The following is a 24,496-nucleotide window of genomic DNA, read 5'->3' as shown; positions in this document are numbered from 1 at the left end:
TAAATTTAGCAAATAGATTTTTCATGAATAAATCTATAATAGAAACAAGTTAGTATTAATTGTATACTATTATAATAGACATAATAAGAGCACCATATTTACAACAAAATAACAGGCATAATAAGAGTCTACAAAATATAACAACATTAAAGTTTTAAGGCCTATATTTGTAATAAAGTGAAATGGTCTCATATAATGAATAATGGACCCAAGGTCAATGGATCATGTCCATGGACAACACTTATGATAGTGTGAAAGGGGTGGTCATGTATATATGTCATAGGCTATATTTGGGGTACCTTTTATTGATAACCAACATAATATAAGTCAATTGCTCTCTTCTCTCTCTAAACCTAGGCTAATCATCCTAATCTAAGATAATTAGGTTAATCCAAGGCTAATCTAGAAGCTCTTTTCTTTCATTGGTATAAGAGCTTAGTTTTTGATCCACTTGCTTCTTGGTTTCAAGAAAATTTGAGAAATTCTTGGATTTTTTTATTTTCTTGATCAAGAAGAGGGACATGGAGATCTTGATTGGGTGAATTTAATCTTCTTGATTCATTTTCTAAGCTTTTAGGGCCGTGCATTTACTAAGGACCAAATTTTGAGAAAATCGCTCCTAATTTCAAATCCCAGGACCAAATTTGGGAAAGAGTTTGCTCATCAAGATTAATGCTAATCCAAAGATGTTTTTCCCCTTTCCTCTTATTTCTTGCTTGATTTTTGAGTGATACAAGGCTTAAATCTCTAGTTAACAGCTTGCCATATCTTAGGGCTTTGACTTGGGAGGTAATAAGCTTCACAATGAGACTAGCTTTGGTAACCTTCGTTGAGGATTTCTACCCGTGAGGGTGCTCGATAGAAGGTTATTTATCAATTTGGGGCTTTCATAATAGGAACCTTGATTGCATGCAATTGGATAATTACTCATGCTATTCACTTGTATGGAGAGCTATATCATGCTAATTAAGACAATCATATGTCTTCAATTGAAGCATAAGGAGAACACTAAGCAATATTTGGGTAATTTTCATCCATTTTCATTATTTCTTGGTAATTGAAGGTTTATATGGATCAATCTATGGCATTGAGGTCCTTATATGCACTACTACATGTCATTGGAAAGTTTTCGATGCCATTCATAGCCATTTCCATGCTATGATATGTCACATGACATGTATGAATCATGGTATGGTTTCATATGAACTTATGGGATGAATATGTATACCATTGATCATGTTTGATGCAAGTGATATAAGGCATGCCATATGCTCTTGTGAGAAGAGGCACATGTTTTGAGAATTGTGGAGGGCAAGTGATTGAAGTTGTATATGGGAAGACATGCTTTTGAATCTCCCCTTTGCAATCATCATCATCACCATTAAAATCTTGTATTGATTGATTGGCATGCATCTATACGTTCCATTTGTAAGTGATCTACACTCTCATCAATTTCTAGGCTTTCATTTGATTCTTGCATAACTAGAAAGCCAGATATGTGGTGAGGGTACCTTGGCAATTAGGGAAAGAGGCCAATGATAGTGTGCCTTGAACTCACCATGCCATGAGTGCCATGGTAAAGTGGTACGGTGAGGGATTAGGTACAATGGTAGTGAAGACTTAGCACAAGCCCTTGCTCTTGGATTTAAAAATTGAGTAAGGGGGTTGGAAGAGCTTGCTCGGGAGATTGGCAATCTTCAAAGAACTACATCGACCTCCAAGTGCTCTCAGTGGATGTATTTTGATGGGCAAAGATTTGGCAAGCAGTGGATATAGTATTGCAAGTGAAATTTAATTGAGTTTACATTGAGATTTCATTGCAAATACAAAGGAGGCATTGTCAATTTTTTTGCAAAAACACATATACAAGGCACTTGGGGTTGGATTTGGATACACAAAGATGCAAATTTATGTGGTGCATGGTTTTAAAATCCAAGACATTGCCAATGCAAAGGGGAAGTGTGGATAGCAATTGGTGACAATCTTGAAAGTTTTCTACTGCGTTGCTAAAACCTAATTTAGTCCAGGAGGGTTGGGGCTAGTGGTTTACATAGCTTTATTCTACTCTCTAAGGGCTCCATTTGGATCTCTCAATTTCTCCATTATGACTTCACCCGGCAAGTCTCCCTGACAAACCAAAGGGTTCTTGATTTCGACAACATTGACTTGATGAAACAGTAGTAGTTGTGACCCGTCAAAGGGGTCAAACAGAGGAATGTTGCCAATCAAATTTGGTCAAGGCATTGACATAGATGTGTAGGGCTAGCTTAAAGCATTTCATCAAGCTAAAGACTTTCAAATCACCTTCCATTTGATGAAGATTTGGCCACATTTGTGTTAAAGTTGACTTCTCCAAAAAATCAAAATAGAGAATAGTACAAGTTGACCAAGTCAAAGGCAACTACATAAGTGGATAGAGCATTGAAATACCCCTCTATAGATCCAAGGAACATTCAATTTGGATTTTGGGAACCCTTTCAGCAATTAAGATGATGCCAAAGGCCAAACCCAAAAAAGGGAACTACAAGGAAGCTCTTAAGTATGAAGCGGGCACATAGGAAGGATCAAGTGGTCAACCAAAAAGAGCCTTACTTAAAGGTGCAAGGGGAAATACCATCAACCTCTAAAGGAGTTGGGGAATACCCAAATGCCGAAGAGGAGATAAGAAAGCTCGAAGATGCCATGGTCTTATTAAAAGAATGTCAATGGCTTCATGAAGCCAAGTTAAGGGCTAACCAGGTCAAGGATATAATGTATCCAAGAAACAAGCCAACAAGGGAAAGAGAATTGGACGTACCTACTCCAATTCCAGAAGAGATGGAAGAGGGATCTCAAGGCAGCATAATGTCAAGAATGTTTGAGGAAGATGCACAGGGTGAGTCCATCCATTCATTCCCTAGGGATGGATACAAGACACGTACATGCAAGGAACCCTCAATTACTAGAGAACCCAGAGACATAGAAAGCCTCATGGCTTTACTGTCCACATTTGTGCAAATGCCATTGAGACAATTGCTACGCAGTTCACCAACATTATGGGAAGACATAAAGGAATGGATAGAAGGTGGAATAAGGCTAGCCCTCACTACAGAGGATGTTCTATCACGTCTGGCAGAAAGAACCCTAAAACACACAAGGGAAAGAATAACCAGAGTCATCAAGATACCAGTTAATCAATTGGGGAGTTATTACAAAAGTGACAACACTAATGCTAAATTGGGGAAAACTTGATCTAAAAAGAGAACAGATAATCGTTAAAATGGCTGACGGAACATTCTCAAGACCCATTAGGCTTTTGGAGAATGTGAAACTCAAACTTTTTACGTTTTGCTACCATCATACATTTGTAGTAATGGACTTTCTGTGCCAACCAGACTCATATGAGACCCTTCATGAGGGAATCCAAATTGGTGCATGATTGGGCATTAGATCATGTGTATGTGCATAGGGATTTGCAAATTTTAAAGATAGATCTAAGAATGTGGAGAGCACACCCATGGAAGGGTAACTGTTCGGTAATGATTCGGTCAAAATTGACGGACCACATCCGTACAAATATGCCAACCCACTGTGGAAAATTCCAAAGAGGAAAAGAAAACAGAAATGTGTGCATCACTTCCTCCTCTGGATTTCAATGAAAATTGGATGCATGTGCTGCTACCATAGATGTGATGCAGCCCCAATAGGTGAAATCTTGAACTGTTCCCACTACCTCTGTCTATATGGTCAATTGGCAAACCATTGATGAAGAAACAGAAAAGGATGCCTCTATCATAGAAGGGACTAGATCACAAGGCCGTACTAGCACCCAACGCCTCCAAAAGATGGCAAAAGCAGAAATGATATATTGCTTGACCAAATTCCCTATTACGAAGGAAACCCATGGATGCCTAGTGGCTAAGATACCTCCAAGCCACTAAGGTACACAGTGAGTTTTCTAAGGATTGGGGTGAGGAATTGAGTAAGATACCCTTGAAGGGAAACATACGGAGAAAGTCATCCTTCAAGAACCAAAAACACCTAAGCTTATAAAACTGGGCATCAAAAACAAAACAAATCTTTGGCAGAAGCCGAGCGAGAGGCCAGGAAAGTCATGGCTAAAACAAAAAGTGAAAATGAGGATAAACCAGACTTTCTTTTAGTACCAGACCACTTCAAAACCTACACTGTTGATGAGAAACGAAAAGTGTTCCGACTGATGATAAAAAGGGTTAAGGAAGATTGGATATCCACATCCGCCCTGCTAAAGTCAAGGAAGTTGATATTGCAGGACCACGAGAGGAAACCAAACCTGTTTATATTGCTAAGGACTTGACTACAGCTGAAGAAAATGAGCTCGCTACTCTCCTTAAGGAATTTAAGGATTGTTTCGCCTGGAGTACCACTTGCAACATATGATCCCAATCATGGAAGGATCAAGACCAACCAGGCACAAACCATACATATGAATCCTAAATATGCGGCACGAAATCAATAAACTCATTGCTGTAGATTTCATCTATGAGATACAACATACAGATTGGTTGTTTTACTAATTGTAATAGTTATGCATAGAGATATAGATGTATGCATGTAGATGTGAATGTACACATATAGATGTGGATGTATGGATGTGAATATACGATATTTGATGTGAGGGAATCTGAAGTGATGAGAAGGAAATGATGTGATGGGATGAGTATACATATAAATGGAATATGGAATAAGTAATGTAGATTGATGAGGGATAATGTGGAAAAATGAAAGTTAAAATAGAAATTGTATTGTAAACTGTTTGTAAATGCTGTTTGTAAATGCTGTTTGTAAATGATTGTTTTATGTCAAGAATGCTGGGGGGAGCATTTTGACCGTCTTGTGATTAAGGTCGTGATGGTAAAGTTGCAACTGCTGATGGGGAGTCAATGAAGGACGTCTCGCGTAGCAAGGTCGACCGAGGTCTTGACCAGCCTCGGTGCGATTAAAATGGTGAGCTTCCGGTACGGTGGATGAGGGGCCAAGGAAGCAGCCTATGAGTGAAGCGCTAGGTCACCTGCGAAGGATCCTAGAGGGTGCTGACCATACGGTGCTCGGGCTCTGGGTCGCCTAGGATACCCACGCGTGCGTCGAGGAAGATATTGGAATAAGAGTAGGAGTTGTTTTCTGAAATCGGGCATGGATCTGGTTGATTGACCTTGCTGGTCTTCAATGGATGAGTCCATGGCTCTTTATATGGATCTGTTGGTTGATCTTGCTGATCTTCAACGAGAGTCCATCTTGATAAGTGATTATATTGCCGAGTATTATGGGCTAGGAACTATCGAAACGGCTCCTGAGCGTTCTAGTTGCCAATGATGCCATAGATACTCTGATGAAGGAATGATGGGAAATTAAGAATCAATTGGATAAATTGGAAGATGGTGATCAATGATACTATGGTTTTATTAAAGGATTGTTTTAAACTGGTTGAATCTGTGAAAAGGCAATTTCATATTGGGTGTGTGAGTGGTGTGACTAGTTTTATTTTTGCATGAACATCCGGCTAGGGGGCCTTGGAACTCTTTTCCTTGGTACCCGGGACAAAACCTAACCAAATTCTTAATTGGATCCCATCACTACAGTGGTTGGGCGGTTGGCTAACCCATGGGACTAGATGGGATTAGACTGGACTGATGGATCCGTAAATCGAGACTCAAACTTTTGTTTTTACGATAGATAAAATAAATCCCGGACAGTAACTGTTCTATGGATAGGAATTAACGGCTGTGCCTCTTGAATGGGGAAAAAAGCGTTGATCCCAATGATCCAAGTGCAAGTTCTTCCTTGACCTGACCAAGTATCTTATAGATGCAATTGGATCAGCTCGATCAGAAATGATCTTGACTACGTTAGAGTAAAAAGTTATCCTGGTGGAATCACCCGTGCTTTCCGGTAAAGGAAGTTTTTTCGGGTTCGGTTTTGGAACAACCGACGGATTAGTCTCTTATCCGGATATCCGTGGGTGAGGCCCCGAGTGTGGGACCCCTTTCCCGTGCAAGAAGTACTACTTCCGCCTGCTAGTATCCCGAATCTCTTGCTCGGTGGGAACAGGGATCCTACAGTTGGTATCAGAGCATTTGGTTAATAAAGATCAACTGAGAAGACAAATATGTCAAAAATTTATCAAGAAACACAAAAAGGTTATAATTGTGTGAGATAATTCATACAATTTGATATTCAAACTGAAATTCGTAATTTTGGTAATTGGGTCTTCAGATGGAAGTACCGCAATTATATAGAATCCCTGACTTGCTTGAGGCCTAGACATGATAGTATTTACCTTATAATTCCAAGGGCCGTGACTACCCGTATATACCGAGAGTATACTGCAGCTCTTTACTGACAGCATATACGAGTAAATCTAAGACTTGAAATTATAAGCGTTAATGCTATCTAGATGATGATTTCGAATGTGATTGATATGTTTTTAATTCTGTTTGAGAATGGATGAATTGATTTGGATTCTGATTGAAAATGCTGATTGAAAAATGTTGATTTTTAAAAATTAGTTGAAATATAATGAAACCACAATGAGGGGGAATGGGACGAGTCCCTGTGATGATATTCATAATTAGAATGATGATAACGAATTCAGCAAATCACTATGAGATTAGTGGGTTGTGCTGTCAGATTGCTACCGTTAATACTTGACCGGTAGATCAAGTTAAGGGATGTCAAATTGAGAACTTGCTTGACTGAAATTTCCATGGAGGAATGTTCCGAAGGAAACTTTTCGGTCTAATGGACCATTATCATGTTAAAGATATGAATGATATGATCTGAATGAATTGTTATTTAACACTAGTTTGGTACCAAAACAGGACACTTGAGTGTCCTTTTTTGGGGGTTGCGAAAAAAAATCAAACTCCTAATGTAGGCTTTAAAAACCAAAATGCTTCATTGGACATGTAGAACATAACCCTATGCTTATGTAAAAAATGCTAAACATATAAAATGCCTTTTTATTTGGAAGTACATAAGCAACAAAGTAGCATATGTCTTGAAAATGAACATTTTTCAGGATTTTTCCAAATATGCAAGCATCATTCTCTCAAAAAAAAAATCCAATGATATCAATAGCATTTTTCCCAAGATATTTTGATAGCATACATCAGTCCAAGGAGGTAGAAGTTCACCAAAAAAATCATTTTCCTTTCCTAGAATTTTTTCCAAAAAAGTTGTATAAAATCAGCAAAAGTAACGCGTATTATCAAAACTCAATCACGCCACTAAAAAAAATTGTAGCCCTATCAATGAGAATGTTGATTATTGGTTTTCATGCTTGAGATGAGATAAATAAGCCATAATTTGATGTGTATGACACTAACTTAGCCTCCACTTAAGTAGGTTCTTATCGCCTAGTTCTAAAAAAACTGTAAAAAATAAAAATACAAAATTTGATCATCTTTTTTCAAAAACTAATCATAGCTATGCTTGCACAAGTAGCCTACACCTATAGTTACAACAAATAATGCACTTACACAGCTTTCCCCTTTGATGAAAATCAAAATTAGGCTCATAATTAGACATTTTACGTATTAAAAACAGGTTGCGCAAAAGGCCATGTATGAGAAGAGGCCCAAAAAGTGGCTCTAAAGTTTTGGAAAATTCAAAACAAAGTAGTATTTACCCTACATAACATGGGTGCACCTCAAGTTTTACATTATTAGCTTGCATATGGAAGGAGAAAAATTCATGCTCCACCTGTATAAAAAACATCATTTCAATATTAGCGAGTCAAAAATTTATCCAATAATTATCGTTTGATGATTCCAAGTTTTAGTTTACATCATGGGCTTTCCATCAAGCCAAGTTTCATGATCAAACTATGTCCCTTCTAAAAGTTATGTACAAATTACTACTATTTTGAAAACAGCAAAAATCATGCGTTTTATCAGCATGTGTCTAAGAAAATTAAAATATTGCCTTGCAAAAGCTAAGAAAAGTGTAATTTAAAAAATCTCAATTTTTTTTTGGGTCTTGAGGAACATTTGTGGATGTTAAGCATTTCAAAACTCTTAATAGATTGCCCACAAAAATTCAAGAAAATGCTAACTTTCAGGACACTTTAGTGTCCTCACGACACTTTAGTGTCCAATTACAGAACTAGTGTTAATGATGAGTTCTATATAAGGGATATTTATCCCAGTGTTCTGTTGGGTTGACCAGAATATAAGGAACCCCAGAATAAAATTGGATCTTAAGAAAAAGAGCTCTCCTCTACCTTGCGAGATGAGAACATCTCGCACTTTTTAAGTGGGGTAGAATGTAAGATTCCTCCCCAGCCTTCGAGGTATACAGGAGTAAGAATCTCCCTTTTTGATCTTATAATTATTCCCTCTCTAAAATAAAAGAAAGTTTCTGTTTAAAAAAGGAAGACCCTTTCCCTAGAATACTTCTCAGGAGTCCCACCTGTTTTAAGGATTTAGAACAATGAGTTCAGAAGTGAGAATCGATGTTTTGGATACCAAGGTTTTGGTTTTCATTCGAGTACGGCCCAAAAGAAGTTCTTTATCTCTTGGGGAGTATAAGAAGTTATCCCCCAGATATTGTGACGCTTATATCTGAATTCAATGAAAGTAGGTGACTTAGCCTACAAGCTTCTTTTATCTCCTCATCTCAAAATTCTTAATACCTTCTAGAGAAAAATGTGTCAAACACAAATCATGGAAAGACGGTAAAACTTCAGTGGCAAGTTACCGTTGGCTTCTAGGTTAGGCTAGCTCCTTCCTTTATATAAGTGGTAACTTTTACTTGTCGCTCACAGTAATCTTACTCCCATCAATCTCCTTTCTTTCTTAATCTCCTTCATGGCTTGGCAACAAGAACTAGTTTTATCCATGATGATTTCTCAACTTCAAGACGCAAGAGAGTCTGTGAAGAAAGACTTTATAGAACTGTATAAGCGCTCACTTTTTCCTCACCTAGGGACTTCTCTAGCTCAGACCAAATGGCGGACCTATCAAAACATAACTAAGGTAACACCCTTGGGTCAGCATCACTTTCGTAACAATGTCCACTTGGCCATGGTTATTGAAGCTTTGGGTTTGGGTCCCCGATACTACTGCGTCATGAGATCAAGGCATCTTGGGTTTTCTGAGCAGGTCTTCTTACTGGCGTGTTTTCTTCCTCATGAGAAGATATGTCTTTATCCCGTTTTTGGCTTGCCTCTCAGAGGTCCTTTTGTTAGATCACCTCATACCACTGAGATAGGTGCGGTAATAACCAGCAGAATCATTCCCATAGATGAGTTACCCTATACTTGTGCAGCTTGTGAGTGCTGCTTTTGTGACCATATGATGGATGGGCTTATGGAAGTGTAAAGAGTTCTTCTATCTTTAGTGTATAAGTTCTGAGAATGAATAAAGTTTAAATCTTGTTCTTATCTTGCTTTCTTTAAGACTTTTCTTGGTGGTTAATCTTGATTAAAATTTTTCTCTAAGTCTCATATTCGTGCATCTTACGAAATTATCCCAGTTTGCGAGATGAGGACATCTCGCATTTTTTAAGTGGGGTAGAATGTAAGATTCCTCCCCCACCCCTTTTTGATGTCTAGTATATTCCCCTGTAATCAATCCCTCTTCAGAAATATAAAGACCTTGTTTCTAACTGTTTTAGCCTAGAGAGAGAAAATTATTCTAGAGAGAGAATATTCAGATTATGAATATTTTTGGATAGAAAAAAATAACTCATCTTATTAAAATAAGTTCCCCTGAAACAGAAATTCAAAAAGAATTTTCCAATGTGCAATTGGAATTAATTGGAAATAGGTATAAAGAACCTTAGTCTAAGGGTCTAAATTTTCAGAAATTTTTGGATTATGGTCCAATTAAGGTTCCTATGGGCCAATAGCATCAATCCATGTGTAGGGAGGAGATAAATCTAATTTGTAAAAGAAGATACCCAAAAATGAGTAAATGCTCACATAAGATGAAGAGTTGAAAATGTACAAGGTTTATTAGTAAAAAACTATGAGCAAAAAAATTTTGACACATATGTAAGGGGGGAATTCTTTAAAGAAGGTGCATATTTCACATAAGATGAAGAGTTGAAAATGTACAAGGTTTATTAGTAAAAAAAAACTATGAGCAATAAAATTTTGACACATATGTAAGGAAGGGGAGTTCTTTAAAGAAGGTGCACATTTCACATAAGATGAAGAGTTGAAAATGTACAAGGTTTATTAGTAAAAAACTATGAGCAATAAAATTTTGACACATATTTAAGGAAGGGGAGTTCTTTAAAGAAGGTGCATATTTCACATGAGATGAAGAGTTGAAAATGTACAAGGTTTATTAGTAAAAAACTATGAGCAATAAAATTTTGACACATATGTAAGGAAGGGGAATTCTTTAAAGGAGGTGCATATTTCACATGCTTGAATGAGTTTTAAACTCAAAAATAATGTGATATTTTTATCTCTCATCTCTCTTGAACCAAACCAAATCAAAATGGAACCAAATCGAATCAAAAAGTAACCAAGCTAGGTCCAAATCTAGTCCAAATTCAACCAAACTGACTTGGAAAATTCTAGAATCAGTTTGTTTGGTTAGGAGCTCAATTTTTCCTATAAATAGAAGCCTTCCCTTGTTGAAAAAAATATAGTGTCTTATGCATTGTTACTCTACTCCACCTAAGCCAAGAACTATGAATTCTTTAATAATTCATTAGTTTTGACACTTCTCTCTTTCTTAAATCCCCATTGGTGGCTCCATCAACATACTAAACCAATTGATTGGTTGGGGGCCTCTACCGTGATCAAAGAATCAAGCAAATTATAAGATAAGTATAGTGAATTTTGATCTTTTCTATAATTTCTCAATGATTCTCTCTTCTCAACCCCTCTCAAGCTTGAGAAGCTTAATTGGTATGGTTTTTGAAATGCTATTGAAGTTAATTAATTAATGATAGTAAAGAATTACATAAAATTCTATTTATATTTAATTCTAATGGTTTTCCTCTCTCTCACTTAAGAAATGGTCATACTCATGACCCATTCTCAATCCAAACGAAGCTTTTCATAAAGCTTTTCCTTAATCCAAGACTAAACTATGCTTGAGGCCAAATTAATGGCTTTTTTTCTATGCTTTTAGTTTATGTATATTGATGATTCAATCCATTATGGATTGATGATCCAATTAGAGACCATTCTAATTATTTCTTTAATAATGAGCCTTATCCCTTAGAAAAAATTGAGATTTATCAGTCATAGTAGCGGAGCTATGGCAAAATTTTTATAGAAATTACGCATAAAATAATTTCATGCAAAGCATAAAAAGAGGACTTCCTACCATATTCTGGGAACTATCATCCTAGATTAATTAAAAGAATATTATTATGCATGGAGATATGGATGTTTGCATGTAGATGTAGATGTGAATGGAGATGTGGATGTATACATGTAGATGTAGATGTAGATGTGAATGGAGATGTGGATGTATACATGTAGATGTAGATGTATAGATGTAGATGTGGATGTGGAGGTGGATGGATGCATGTAGATGTAGATGTGAATGGAGATGTGGATGTATACATGTAGATGTAGATGTATAGATGTAGATGTGGATGTGGAGGTGGATGGATGCATGTAGATGTAGATGTGAATGGAGATGTGGATGTATACATGTAGATGTAGATGTATAGATGTAGATGTGAATGGAGATGTGGATGTATACATGTAGATGTAGATGTATAGATGTAGATGTGGATGTGGAGGTGGATGGATGCATGTAGATGTAGATGTATAGATGTAGATGTGAATGGAGATGTGGATGTATACATGTAGATGTAGATGTATAGATGTAGATGTGGATGTGGAGGTGGATGGATGCATGTAGATGTAGATGTATAGATGTAGATGGGAATGGAGATATGGATGTGTGCATGTAGATGTAGATGTATAGATGTAGATGTGGATGTGGAGGTGGATGGATGCATGTAGATGTAGATGTATAGATGTAGATGTGAATGGAGATGTGGATGTATGCATGTAGATGTAGGTGTATAGATGTAGAGGTGGATGTATGCATGTAGATGTAGATGTATAGATGTGGATGTGAATGTGGAGGTGGATGTATGCATATAGATGTAGATGTATGGAGGTGAATGTGAATGTGGATGTGGATGTATGCATAGAGATGTAGATGTATGCATGTAGATGAGAATGTACGCATATAGATGTGGATGTATGGATGTGAATATACGATATGTGATGTGAGGAAATCTGAAGTGATGAGATGGAAATGATGTGATGGGATGAGTATACATATAAATGGAATATGGGAATAAGTAATGTAGATTGATGAGTGATAATGTGGAAAAATGAAAGTTAAAATAGAAATTGTATTGTAAACTGTTTGTAAATGCTGTTTGTAAATGCTGTTTGTAAATGATTGTTTTATGTCAAGAATGCTGGGGGGAGCCGAGGTCTTGACCAGCCTCGGTGCGATTAAAATGGTGAGCTTCGGTACGGTGGATGAGGGGCCAAGTCTTTATGCCATTGCATGTTTTTGTTGACATCTTTTATGACGAGGAGGTCAAAAAAACATTGTCAATGTTTATCTGTAAATTAGAGAAATGTTTGGATTTCTTAGGTCAAAATTGGGATGTGAAAGAATTAAATGGGGTTACCTGCAAAATCCATAGAAAATCTATTGTCTGTAAATATATGATTGGCTCCTAGAATTTTATTTTGGCCTTTCATTATATGAGATGGCATTATGTCAATGGAAAACTTGTAGCAATTGATCAGGACTTGGAGGATAACATTGAAAATCCATTGATGTTATTAGAGGTATGGTTTGAACATGAGCTCTTGACAGTACTCAATATAAGGTCAAAAATCTAAGCGCGGCCTTTTCTTTTGTCTATTCACTATTGATTCATCCAAAACTATGCCTTTGCTTTTGTCCACATTGCTCCCTTGCATTGATGAAACCCCATTCATAGGACCATGCATAGTCATATCAGGCATACTTGTTCCACCTTGATGCATCATTGGCGGAGGCAGCTTGTCCTTTCTAAGAATAGAACCATGATTCCCATCAATATGGTGCATACTAGCTTGAGGATTATGCAATGCATTTACATGTGAAGGTTCCACAAAATACCCATAAGCTTGTGGCCTCATTGGTGGAAAAGTATTTGGTGCATATGGATGCAACATAGGTCCACCATAAGATTTTTTGCCTTTATCCACATCTTTCCTCAAGCTTGTGATCCCATTATGCAACTTCTTGCTTGTACACTCAAACCTCTCCCACCATGAACTAAAATCTTTGGTCCATCCTTTCAATCATAGTTTCCATGAGATACATCATGTTGTTCATGTTCATGTCCTTGCCTTCTTAAGATATTTGTGGAACATTAGCCTCTTTATGCACCGCTTCATTGATATTTCCACTAATTTATTCTTGCATTTCTCCTTGAGCATCCAACTTGCTTCTTGTCTTATGGAAGTGCCATGATTGCCTAATTTAACACAGTGTGCACAATAGAGTAGTGGCCTTGCTCTTAACTGTGGGCATTTGGTAGTACTGTGATTCAATCTGCACATGGAGTACCACACCAATTCTCTACGGGGGTAAAGATGGGTATTCCCATGCCTAGATGTTTCTTTGCCCTCCTTTACCTTCAATTTATCTAGTATTACATTACTAAGCTCTTCCAGAGTCATGTTTCCAACTTTCTTGCTCTGAGTTCCAATCTCTTGGTGACTCGAAACACGTGAAGTCGTTGTTGCCGAAGATATTCTAACATCTTCTGATTGTGGAAATTCTAGCATATTATCTTCATATTCAATTGCCAATTTGCAACAAGCATCTAGAGTAGCTGGTTGGGCTAATACTAGATAATCATGCATCTTGTGGTCTCTAACGCCTCTCCAAAAGCAAGGCAATAACTGATCATCAATTAGAATCTCCCATAGTTTGTACTTTGAATTTAAGTGCTTTAGTAGAGACACATAGTCTCTCATCGACTCCATCTGCCACTTCTGGCAAAGCTAGGCACAAACACATTCTTGAGTCATGTAAAGTTAACCTTATCCTCGGGTTTGAGGGTTTGGAACCACTGATCCGCTTTCCCTTTTAGGGTCAATGAGAAAGCCTGAATCATTGTTACATATTCACTAATAACTGGCCCACAGGTTTCGCATGTGGATTCAAAAGTCTCTACATGTTGAATAGGATCCCCATCCCCATGGAATTTTTGAACGAGCTTGGAAATGATGTGTGGTTTCATTTAGGAGCGTCAGAATTCTAGAGTAGTGCCTAGCTCCTCGACCATTCCTCGTCCCATTTCCGTACCCATACTCAATAGATTCGTCCTTGTGGCTACATTAAGATCGATGGTTAGATCCACCCTTGGTCTTTGAGGAATTGCTTCCCCCCTACCTAGACCTCTTTCTCTTCCTATGTTGGCTCTTCTAGGAATCTCTGATCTATGGGATGGTCTTGCCACTTCATTTTAGAATGGCTCATCATAAGTCGCTTCTTGATGCCTTTGCATAATTAAGAGTTCCATGTCCTGTAGGAACATACGATGTTTGATCATTTTCTCGATGTCCTTTTTGGTGTACAGGCAGGCTTCCACTTTTCTCGATGTCCTTTTTGGTGTACAGGCAGACTTCCACTTTTCTCGCCACTCTTGGTAGGTTATCCTCTTCTTCTAGGTTTACAAACCCTTCCTCCACTCTAGGCTCTTCATTTATGGGTTCTAAGTTTGGAATTCCTCACTCACTTCTTCCCATGACTATTTCCGGCTCTTTACCCCGTGATTGGGGTAAGTTTACACTTCCCATCTCCTTTTGTTCGGCTCTTTCCCTTTGAGTATCGAGCTCTTGTTTCCTTAAGCTCAACTCTCATAGTTGTCGTTCCACCTCGATCCTTTTCAGATCTAACTCTACTTCCTCTGAGGTCAGGAAGAATACTTGACCTGTCCTGGCTTTCCATGTCTTCTCATTTGGGAAGTGCAAATGTTTGACAGCCTTCAAATTTGAAGTTTAGATAGGTACTTCTTGGACCAAGTCTAGCATTGGTTGACGGACCCATGCTCGCAAATTGCGCTTCTTTGTCATTGCTGGTTTGGAGACCGAAAAATCCCCGGACTATATCAATGATACCGCTCGATTTGGTTAGAGAGGGTGGTTTCTTCTCTTCCCCAAACCTAGAGTATCGCAACCCTTCTTCCATGGATTTGATAGGAATATCCTAGGTGATTCGATGCACCATCCTCACACGAATGAGGTCATCTCCGATGAGCTTTCCAGACCTCAAGTGCATGTATATATGATTTGATAAGCTATTTTGCTCTCCCATTTAAATTTTGGTTAGATTCTGTTGACTTGTTTCTGAGGCCGTGAGATTGCAGAGAACCGTTCACGGCATGAAGTGTCAAAAAATAGTTTAGGTCGTGTGAACGCTTTTTTGCACTTTCATGTGTTTAAATGTTTTTGCTTTTGGACTTACAATTCCATGTTACCTTGTTATGATTTTCAATTTTCTTACCCTTAATCTGACTATACCAAGTTCGTGAGTTTGATTTGATCAAGGCATGAAATTACAAAAAAAGTTCACACCGTGAAGAGAGAAGGTTTCATATCATGAAAATCAATTAGTTCACGTCGTGAACTAAAAATGATTCATAATGTGAAGGATTCTAAAATGGTTCACGTCGTGAACAAAAAATGGTTCACGATGCCATGAAGTCATCTAAAATAGTTCACATCGTGAACGATTTTCTGAACGATTTTCTGCACGTTCATGATTTTTAAGTTTGTTAAACCTCGTGGTGTGAGAGGTGTCAGGATAAGGATCCCTATTTTTGGCAAGGTAATCGTATGAATTGCAGCATTAATCGTGGCGTTGATGCCTAGAGCAGTTCATGGCATGAAGTTATACGAAACGCTTCACATCATGAACGATTTTCTTGCAGTTTCACGTGGGAACTTCTCGTGTCGACTAAGGTGATTTTGGGTGAAAAATACTTATCCAATTGTTTCCAAAATGATTTTGCCACGCCTAAGGAGTATAATACAAGTTCAAGGCACAGTCAATGGCTCCTTATTTTTTTAATTTTTGAAAAGAAGAAAAAACAAAACACCAATGTGCTCGTTCACGTTGATGATTCAAGTGATGCAAACATCAAATTTAACTAGAAAAAACAGTGCAGCTCTCTTCCATGACCACTCCACCACACAAATACACAATAAACACAACCAATTTTTCACTTCCACACAAATCTTATCCATTCATTTCCTACACAATGCACTACCAGAATGTAAAGGCAATTATGAATCTTATGTAATGGGAATTGAGTGTCATAGGGCACTTACCAATGCTTCGAACTTGAGTCCCTTGAGGCCTCCAAGCTCACTTGTTAAGCTCCAAACCTCAAAGCTCCACCTCCACTCTATCACCGTAGAGTCGCTTCCACCATCGCATAAGGCAATCACTCTCTCTCACTCTCCCACACAAGCAGGAAACATACAAGAATAGAAGAGGCACAAGTGCTAGAATACTCTCTCTCAAGACACAAAGAAGAGCAATAGCACAAAGGGGATTGTCTCTATTCATTATGAGAAAATGCCTTATATACATTTGACCATTATTCACACTTGGGCGCCCAAAACTTACTTAACTAAGGACTTGGGTGGCCAATATCTCATAATGTACAACTTTTATAGTGCCTTTTCATGTCACTTATTAATGTCCTCAATTGAAGGAGAATACTTTTGTTAATCCAAAATGGGATTAACATTTAATCTTCCACCCATGGAGCGAGAGTCCTCGTCAAATCAGGAGGGGGGAAGCTAGTGGAAGGAAGCTCTCTCTCTATTTTCTCAATAAGTTCGCGTCCGCTGGTGTTTGTGCAGGGGGGCCTCCGCCCTTCTTTTAGTTTTGGGGTACTACTTTAGCTCTACAATTTTCTCCACATTTTTTGTAGTCTTGGGATGCTGCTTGACTCCAATATAGAAAGTAAAGCCTTGCGGGTGTGCTCATTACAAACTGTGACTGATACCTCTAGGTTCAGTAGAGGTATTTTTCTTGGCATGAAGGGATGTTTGGGAATCTTGTCCAAGCGCCACCTTATAGTACCCCAAAGTATGTGCATTAACCCGCTTGACTAACAATCTATGTGCATTAAACGCTTGGGGGGTTCACCTAAAAATATGTAAGTGTAACACACGTGAGTCAATCAGGAGGGGTATATTAATTAAAAAAAGTTACAGAACTACATTTACATGAAGGGTTTTTTAAACCAATTTGGAAAAAAACCATAAGTTTATGAAGAAAAAGGGGTCATTTTATTTATAAAAGTATGTAAGTGTAAGGGATTTTTAAAATACCAAAAATAGATAGAACATGTGAACTACAAGGCTATCTTGGGACAAATTAGATGTCTCTGCCCGGCAGAGAATGGAGTCAAAGTTTCTTGCATGCACAAGCTTTGGAAATTTTCATCGATGAACAAGGCTTAGCTTTGGGTGATATACCTTGACCCGATGTGCACTTCACTTTCTTTTTCGGAGTTACCCGATTTGTTGAATAGTTGTGTGCCTTTTTCCTTGACATTCTTTATATGACTTTTTCCAAAGTAGAGTTATCCTATGCATCTTGCCTCACTAATTTCATTCAAAGGTTCTACGAGATCGCACCCATTGACACTCACAGGATCTAACACAATCTTATTTATGTATGTAGAAAGAAGCCTCTAGCTTCTTTGACTCATCATCTAAAGCACATTGACTATCTGAGATATTCGAAGGTTCTACTAGATTGCACACGATGACACTCGCATGATCCAACATAGTCTTATTTGAGTATGTAGAAGACTCCATCTTCTTTGACTCACGATCCAAAGCACGTTGACTATCTCCATTAGAGTAAATATTGGCCTTTTTCTCCAATACTACTCAAAATTCCCTAACAGCAAGGGAATGCTTGTCTTCACCTCCCTTTTTGACTCTACATTTGGCTACTGAGCTCGATTTCTTGAAGAAAAAGATGTGGAATTTTTTTTTGGATCAGGTACCCCTTGAGGCCTCTGCAGAATAGAGAGAAGAAACATAGATTACCTATGCTCACTACCATAATATATGCTAACTTGCATATAGTTATCATTGTTTTTGGATCAGGTACCCCTTGAGGCCTCTACAGAATAGAGAGAAGAAACATAGATTACCTATGCTCACTACCATAATATATGCTAACTTGCATATAGTTATCATTGTTTTACATGTTAATTAGAACACCCATATGCGTACAAGCATAGTTCTATGCTAAAAATAATAATAACTATACTAGAACACTCATATGCTAACAAGCGTACTCATATTATAATTAGCATAGATAGTTGTATGCTAACAAAAAAATGACTATACTAGTTAGCATATTCTATGTTAACTATATATGCTAACTAGCGTAGAATATGCTTACTAGTATAGTTACCATAGTTTGCTATGATAATTAGGATAGCCATATGCTAACAAGCATACTCAGATGCTAATTAGCATGGTTATGTGCTAATAAAAAACTTATTAGATACTAATTAACACAGGCTAATTGTGTGCTAACTAGCATAGTATATGCTTGTTAGCATAGTCTTCTATGCTAGCTAAAATAGCTATATGCTAACCAGAAGAGTCATATGCTAACTAAAATAGCATAGATATGCTAACTAGAAGACTCATATGCTAATTAGCATTGTTGTAAATTCCAAGTCTTATCTACTAGCTAAAATAGCTTATGCTAACCAGAAGGGTCATATGCTAATTAGCATAGTTGTATGCTAAGTAAAAGCTATGCACACCTCTTAACATAAATTAAGCTAGGTATATGGTCACAAGGATTGTCATATGCTAATTAACACTGTTGTATGTTAATTAGTATATGATAAAAAAGGATTGTTAATTAATAGCTTAACAATGGTAAAAAACATATAACCAGCATAGCATATGTTGATTAGCAAGTAACTAACATAAACAATGCTAATTAACATAGTAATAACATATAGTTAATGCATTATGCTAGCCACTCATTATAGCAAGTTTGCTAAATAGCCAAGGATATATGTACTACTAAACATAAACCACGAGCTAATGTCACTCAAAAAAGTACAAGGGTGTAACCTGATATCTAACATTTATAACAGCACTTTGTGGAATCACATAATCACAGTTTTCTTCTCTACATTGTGCACCTTCTGAGGTGCAAATAGTTGCAAAACACATGGAATGGTATACATGGTTGCACGATAGTGAGACCAGTGTGAAAGTTTTATTAGCATCCAAAAATACACCACAACAAGTCTGCACATTAACCTGGGAGAGTAAGATTTTCCATGCTCTTACTTCCGTAGGATGGCGCATTAGGAAAGAGGAAAGCCCTGCTGCTTGCCTAAACTTTGTTTAGCATGTCGTGAATGAGGACACGCTGCCCTACTAGATTCTTCTCAACTTTATGATGCACCTCCAACTTAGTTTGCAAAACATATCTATGTGAGAAATGTACCAGTGTGAATCTATAGAAAAACAAATCATGTACAACAAAAAATAGAAGACTATTTACCTCTATCATAGAGATGTTCCCAGTTCATTTGAACCCCCTCCAATCATCTCCAAAGTTCTTGGTTGTGTTGATATTTTCACTACAAGGTTGGATTTGTCAATCAAATCTTTGAGGCAAGGATGCCATCGTCTCTTTTGCAACTTGAATCTCCAATCTCAATGTTGACAGGAAAGTACCTACTCTCTCTACAGTCATCTACTTTAGCTTTGCATCCTCCTCGTAGACTGCTTTTGACAAAAGTGGCACATTTTATTTCTTTCGAGGTAAAATTTTGAGCATCCATGGTTGTAAAATAGTTTTTAGATCATGTTTTCAAGTTGCATGGAGTGTCCTAACAAATTGTTAGTGTGATTAGGATGTGAAGATTATGAGTTCATTTTGAGGACATTGTTTGAGATCATGGGGACTATTTTGACACCTAGCACCGCCTATCACCCAGAAACCGATGAACAAACTGAGAGGTTGAACAAGTGTGTGGAAACTTACTTGAGACACTATTTCCATGATATTCAAGGTGTTTGGGATGAGCGGTTGTTGCTTTCTGAGTTTTCTCATACTATAAGTATGCATCATGAGAGCTTTGGCATGTCACCTTTTGAGGCACTCTATGGGTACAAAGTGAATATGCCAATGATGGTTAAAAAGCAAGAGGGGGTGAATCATAATGCAAAAGAGGAGATGGAAAAGTTGGATGCACTCTTGCAACAATGAAAAGCTAATATGAAGGAAGCTCAAGAAAGAGTGAAACATCATGCTAATGCTCATCGGCGGAGGCCATTGGATTTCATCAAGTGTGATTAGGTATTCTTGAGGATTCCCAAAACAAGATATGGTTATCTCAAGGACAACACAAATACCAAGTTAGCTCATCGCTACTATGGGCCATACAATGTGGTGAGGCGTGTTGGTGAAATTGCTTATCAATTGGCACTTCCATTAACCTCAAAGATTCATGATGTGTTCCATGTGTCATACTCAAATATTACCTTGGAAGATGAATCACCTCTAGTGAATAAGGAGGGGATGATTGAGTATAGGTCGGAAGCAATTTTGGTACAAGAGAAAGAGTTTTTCGCAGCTGTACATTAGTGGAGTACTTGGTCAAATGGTTAGGGCTACCTAAGAAAGAAGCTTCTTGGAAATCCTCCTGTACATTGGAAGTATTTTAAGGGTTATTGGATGCATTTTGGAACTCCAAGGAGGGTCAAGAATAGTTAATTAACTTGTTGGAAATTCGCGTAAATTCACCGTGAACATCCCTACACCCTTGGAAATTGGATGCATAATGTTAGGAAGCTACTCAAGGTTTTCAGCCATTATGGAGGTAGATGTCATGGCTTGTTTTGAGGGTTTATTGACTATTTTATATCCATATACATGCAATTTTGGCTTCCCATATATTATGTGAGCATGAGCTTCATATTTGACATGTGTCCATTAACATATACTCCATCCATGTGGATGTGGATTGTGGTTGTACATATCAATGGTTTCGAGGATGAAACCTTTTGGGTGGGGATGGTTTGTAACAAAGTGAAATTGTCTTATATGAATAATGGGCCGAAGGACAATGGACCATTCCCATGGACAGCACTTATGATAGTGTGAAAAGGGTGGTCATGTATATATGTCAAATAGGCCATATTTGAGGTACCTTTTGATAACCAACAATATAATACAAGCCAATTGCTCTCTTCTTTCTCTAAACCTAGGCTAATCATCCTAATCTAGGTGAATCCAAGTCTAATTAGGTTAATCCAAGGCTAATCTAGAAGCTCCTTTCTTTCAATATTCTTCTAACTTGAATATTGCGCATGGTAAATAACACTTGACCCATCATGTGTAACATATGCCATTGAGGGAATGAAATGGGTTAAAAGATTATGTTTTTAGGGACTATAAATTTATCATGAGTGAAATAAATAGTATCTAAAAATATTATATAAAAAATTTCCAAAACAACCTTAGGTCCAACTATGTTACATTCTTAGAAATAGACATCTTAGTAAGATGTCTCTTTTTAGTGAGAGACTTCTTATTTGTACATATAGCCATTAAGATGAATTGTGTTGCATATTCTTTTTAGATGTCTCTTTTTATTGAGAGACTTCTTATTTGTACATATAGCCATAAAGATGAATTGTGTTACATATTCTTTTTTCATGTGGCATGAGTGTCAAAAATATAAAATATAAAAAACTTATATTAAGTTGTATCCATCTCAATTTCTTTTAGGGGGAATATGTAAGAAGATCCATGTTATCTAGATTTATAGACTTTCCTTATAGACCTATTTTCGAAGCCATATTTTTCACCAAGCATCATTCAAGTAATTTTTTTTCTAAAAGACTATTATGTGGCCAATTAGGTGATAGCCCAAGTTGTGAAGGTATATGCCTAAGACTAGGAGGTCCTTAGTTCAAACCTGATAATGTTTTCCTCAATGACATCGCCTACAAGTGAATAAAAGGTGCCTACTGTGGGTGTGGTGAAAAATGGCAACTATGAGGGGATCTTGGACTTAAAGCTAGTTTTTTAAAAAACCAATATATTGTTAATAATTATAAAAAAAACATCCTTGGTCTTTGATTACAATCATTTTAAGAATAATTCATGCAAGAGTTTAGCTTCTAGATGCTCTAAGGTTCTTGGTTCTTAGGCTTAGTTTGATTTTACAACATGTTTAGGAATGACTTACTCTATATTGTAGCATATAGGGGCCCTAATATTCTATTGTTGGAAAACAACTTTGAGTATTGATATCATGTTTTAAGCTAAGCACTAGCATGCCCTTAGAATGCCACCCATAGACATGAACATAGAAACACTTGTCATTAGCTTATCTCTCGTAGTTCTTAGAGTAGTTTGATACCCACCTAAGGCATTACCTTGCAAAGTGGCTAGGATCATGACAACAACCAATTACTACCTTATGAGGAGTTAGCATACTATAAGACTGATGTGCCATAGCATACCCACTAAAAACTCTATATGCACCATAATTTTTTGAGTAGGAATTACCATACCCTCACTAGCTGTTGTCTCAAATAAGTTTGTGTATTTCATTTCTATTTTGCTTTATCTACGTGAGAAAATGGTACCTATAATACTTTTAATGTTCCCAATACCAAACTATTGTGGCAAGATAGTGAGCGCACTACTAGGCATGCATTAGAGGTATGAAGTGGATGAGATTTTAGGAAAGTTCATGGGATTCTAAGAATTCCCCATAATGAACATGATTTGAATGTGTGACTTCCTTGACTGACATGAGTGGGTGAGTCAATGTGGTTGGTTGTGAGAGCTTCCACATCATGTGGAATTTGTTGAAGATCTTGAAATTAAGTAAAGATGTGGATTTTGTTAAAAATATTGAAAGTAATTTGTGTAGTGTGTTGCATTTTTGTTTTTGAATTTTTGATTGTAGGAAGCCCTTCTTCAAGAAGAAAACAATCTTCTCAAACTAGAGGTAAGAAGTTATGATTCACTGTTTGACAAAGTTGTGTGATGAAGAAACTTAGGTGATCTTATGAACGTTCTATTGACATATGTAGCTTTCCAAGGCTATTTCTATAAGGGACAATGTTTCCTTATTGGGTGTGAGCACTCATACCATCCAAGAGTGTTCAAGTGACAACTTATCCTCCACCCACTCTATAGAAATAGTAGTTGCTAAATCAACCCAAGAATCTCCAAAATCAATCCAAGAAGATGATGTGACTTCTCTGTATCTTGGGTACGTATGTTTTCTACTTGTATTTTGAAGACTTCAATTAATAAAATCTAATATAGTAATGAACCATGTTTCTAAACATCTCCATTATTTCCATGCTCACAAGTTGAAAAAGCTAATGAACCATGTTTCTAACATCTCACCATTATTTCCATGGTCCTAGGTCAGAGTTGTTTCCATCCAATGTGGAGTAATACGACATGCTATCCTTCTCATAGATGTAATGCCATCCAAGCTACACAAAGCGTCCAAAATGTGTAGATATGGACTAGAATATTCTTCTTGAAGGATATTCTTCTAGTATGTGACTACTCTTATTAAAGCTTTATTACCTCTATTTGATGTGATGGATTATTTTGGTGATTCCATGTTCCCACATATTAATGAGTAAGATAAAATATAGCTACTTTTCCCACATATTAATTAGCGAGTAAGATAAAATATACCTACTTTTTTTCTAACCTCTTCTTTATCGTACCTTATGCAAGGACATTGAGAGACTTCTAGGAAAGCCTTAATCAAATGATATTGTTAATAATAGAGGGATTCAAGGGTAGAGACTAAATATTGCATCGTTGTTTTGTCAATAATAAAGGGATTCAAGAGTAGACACTAGATATTTCATCTTTGTTTTGTTTGCATAAATTTGGAATTTTCTTTGCATGAGTCTTAATTGATATAAATGGATTAAGCTACATATTCTTGTTTGTCAGTCACATATTTTTATCACCTATATATACTGGATCTTTGTAATGCTACTTGCCTTTGATTCCATCATTACACACAATACTAAAGCAAGTTGAGTGGTGGTGGTTTCATGTAGCTATTATTTATGGCATGTATTTTGTTTGGCCTTGATGGTGTGTGGAGTCCAAATTATATTGAAGTTAAATCACTTCCTTATAAAGATAAAAACTTATTTAACCATGGGAGACATGCATCTACATAATGACAATTAGGATGTTATGCAATCCACATGATTGTGGAAAAATGAAAATTGCACACAAGTGACAAGAAAGTAGATGTTACATTCATAACATGGTTGAGTGTAGGACCTAAGTAAGAGCAACCTATATGGACTTTGCAAAAGAGTACATTAGGTGGAATACAAGTCTTAAAAAACAACCTAGAAGAGTTAACATCCGTAATAATTCTCTCTTCTTTGGGTATTTTGTCACGA

General features: G+C 37.1%; 1 protein-coding gene across 1 annotated transcript in view; it reads left to right on the top strand.

The window, feature by feature from the left end:
• The window catches only part of LOC147626620 (agamous-like MADS-box protein AGL9 homolog), a 45,183-nt gene extending 21,673 nt beyond the window's left edge, over nt 1-23,510 (top strand). Inside the window, exons 6-8 of the mRNA XM_086816838.1 lie at nt 23,011-23,052; nt 23,138-23,319; nt 23,480-23,510. Coding sequence (XP_086672964.1) covers nt 23,011-23,052; nt 23,138-23,319; nt 23,480-23,510 — 255 coding nt within the window. The remainder of the gene's footprint in view (nt 1-23,010; nt 23,053-23,137; nt 23,320-23,479) is intronic.
• Nucleotides 23,511-24,496: the final 986 nt, after the last annotated feature.

The sequence above is a fragment of the Cibotium barometz genome, chromosome 22 (assembly GCF_041138505.1).
Source record: "Cibotium barometz isolate CiBa-2024 chromosome 22, ASM4113850v1, whole genome shotgun sequence".
Lineage (NCBI taxonomy): Eukaryota > Viridiplantae > Streptophyta > Polypodiopsida > Cyatheales > Cibotiaceae > Cibotium > Cibotium barometz.
This window is presented reverse-complemented; position numbering and strand designations above follow the sequence as displayed.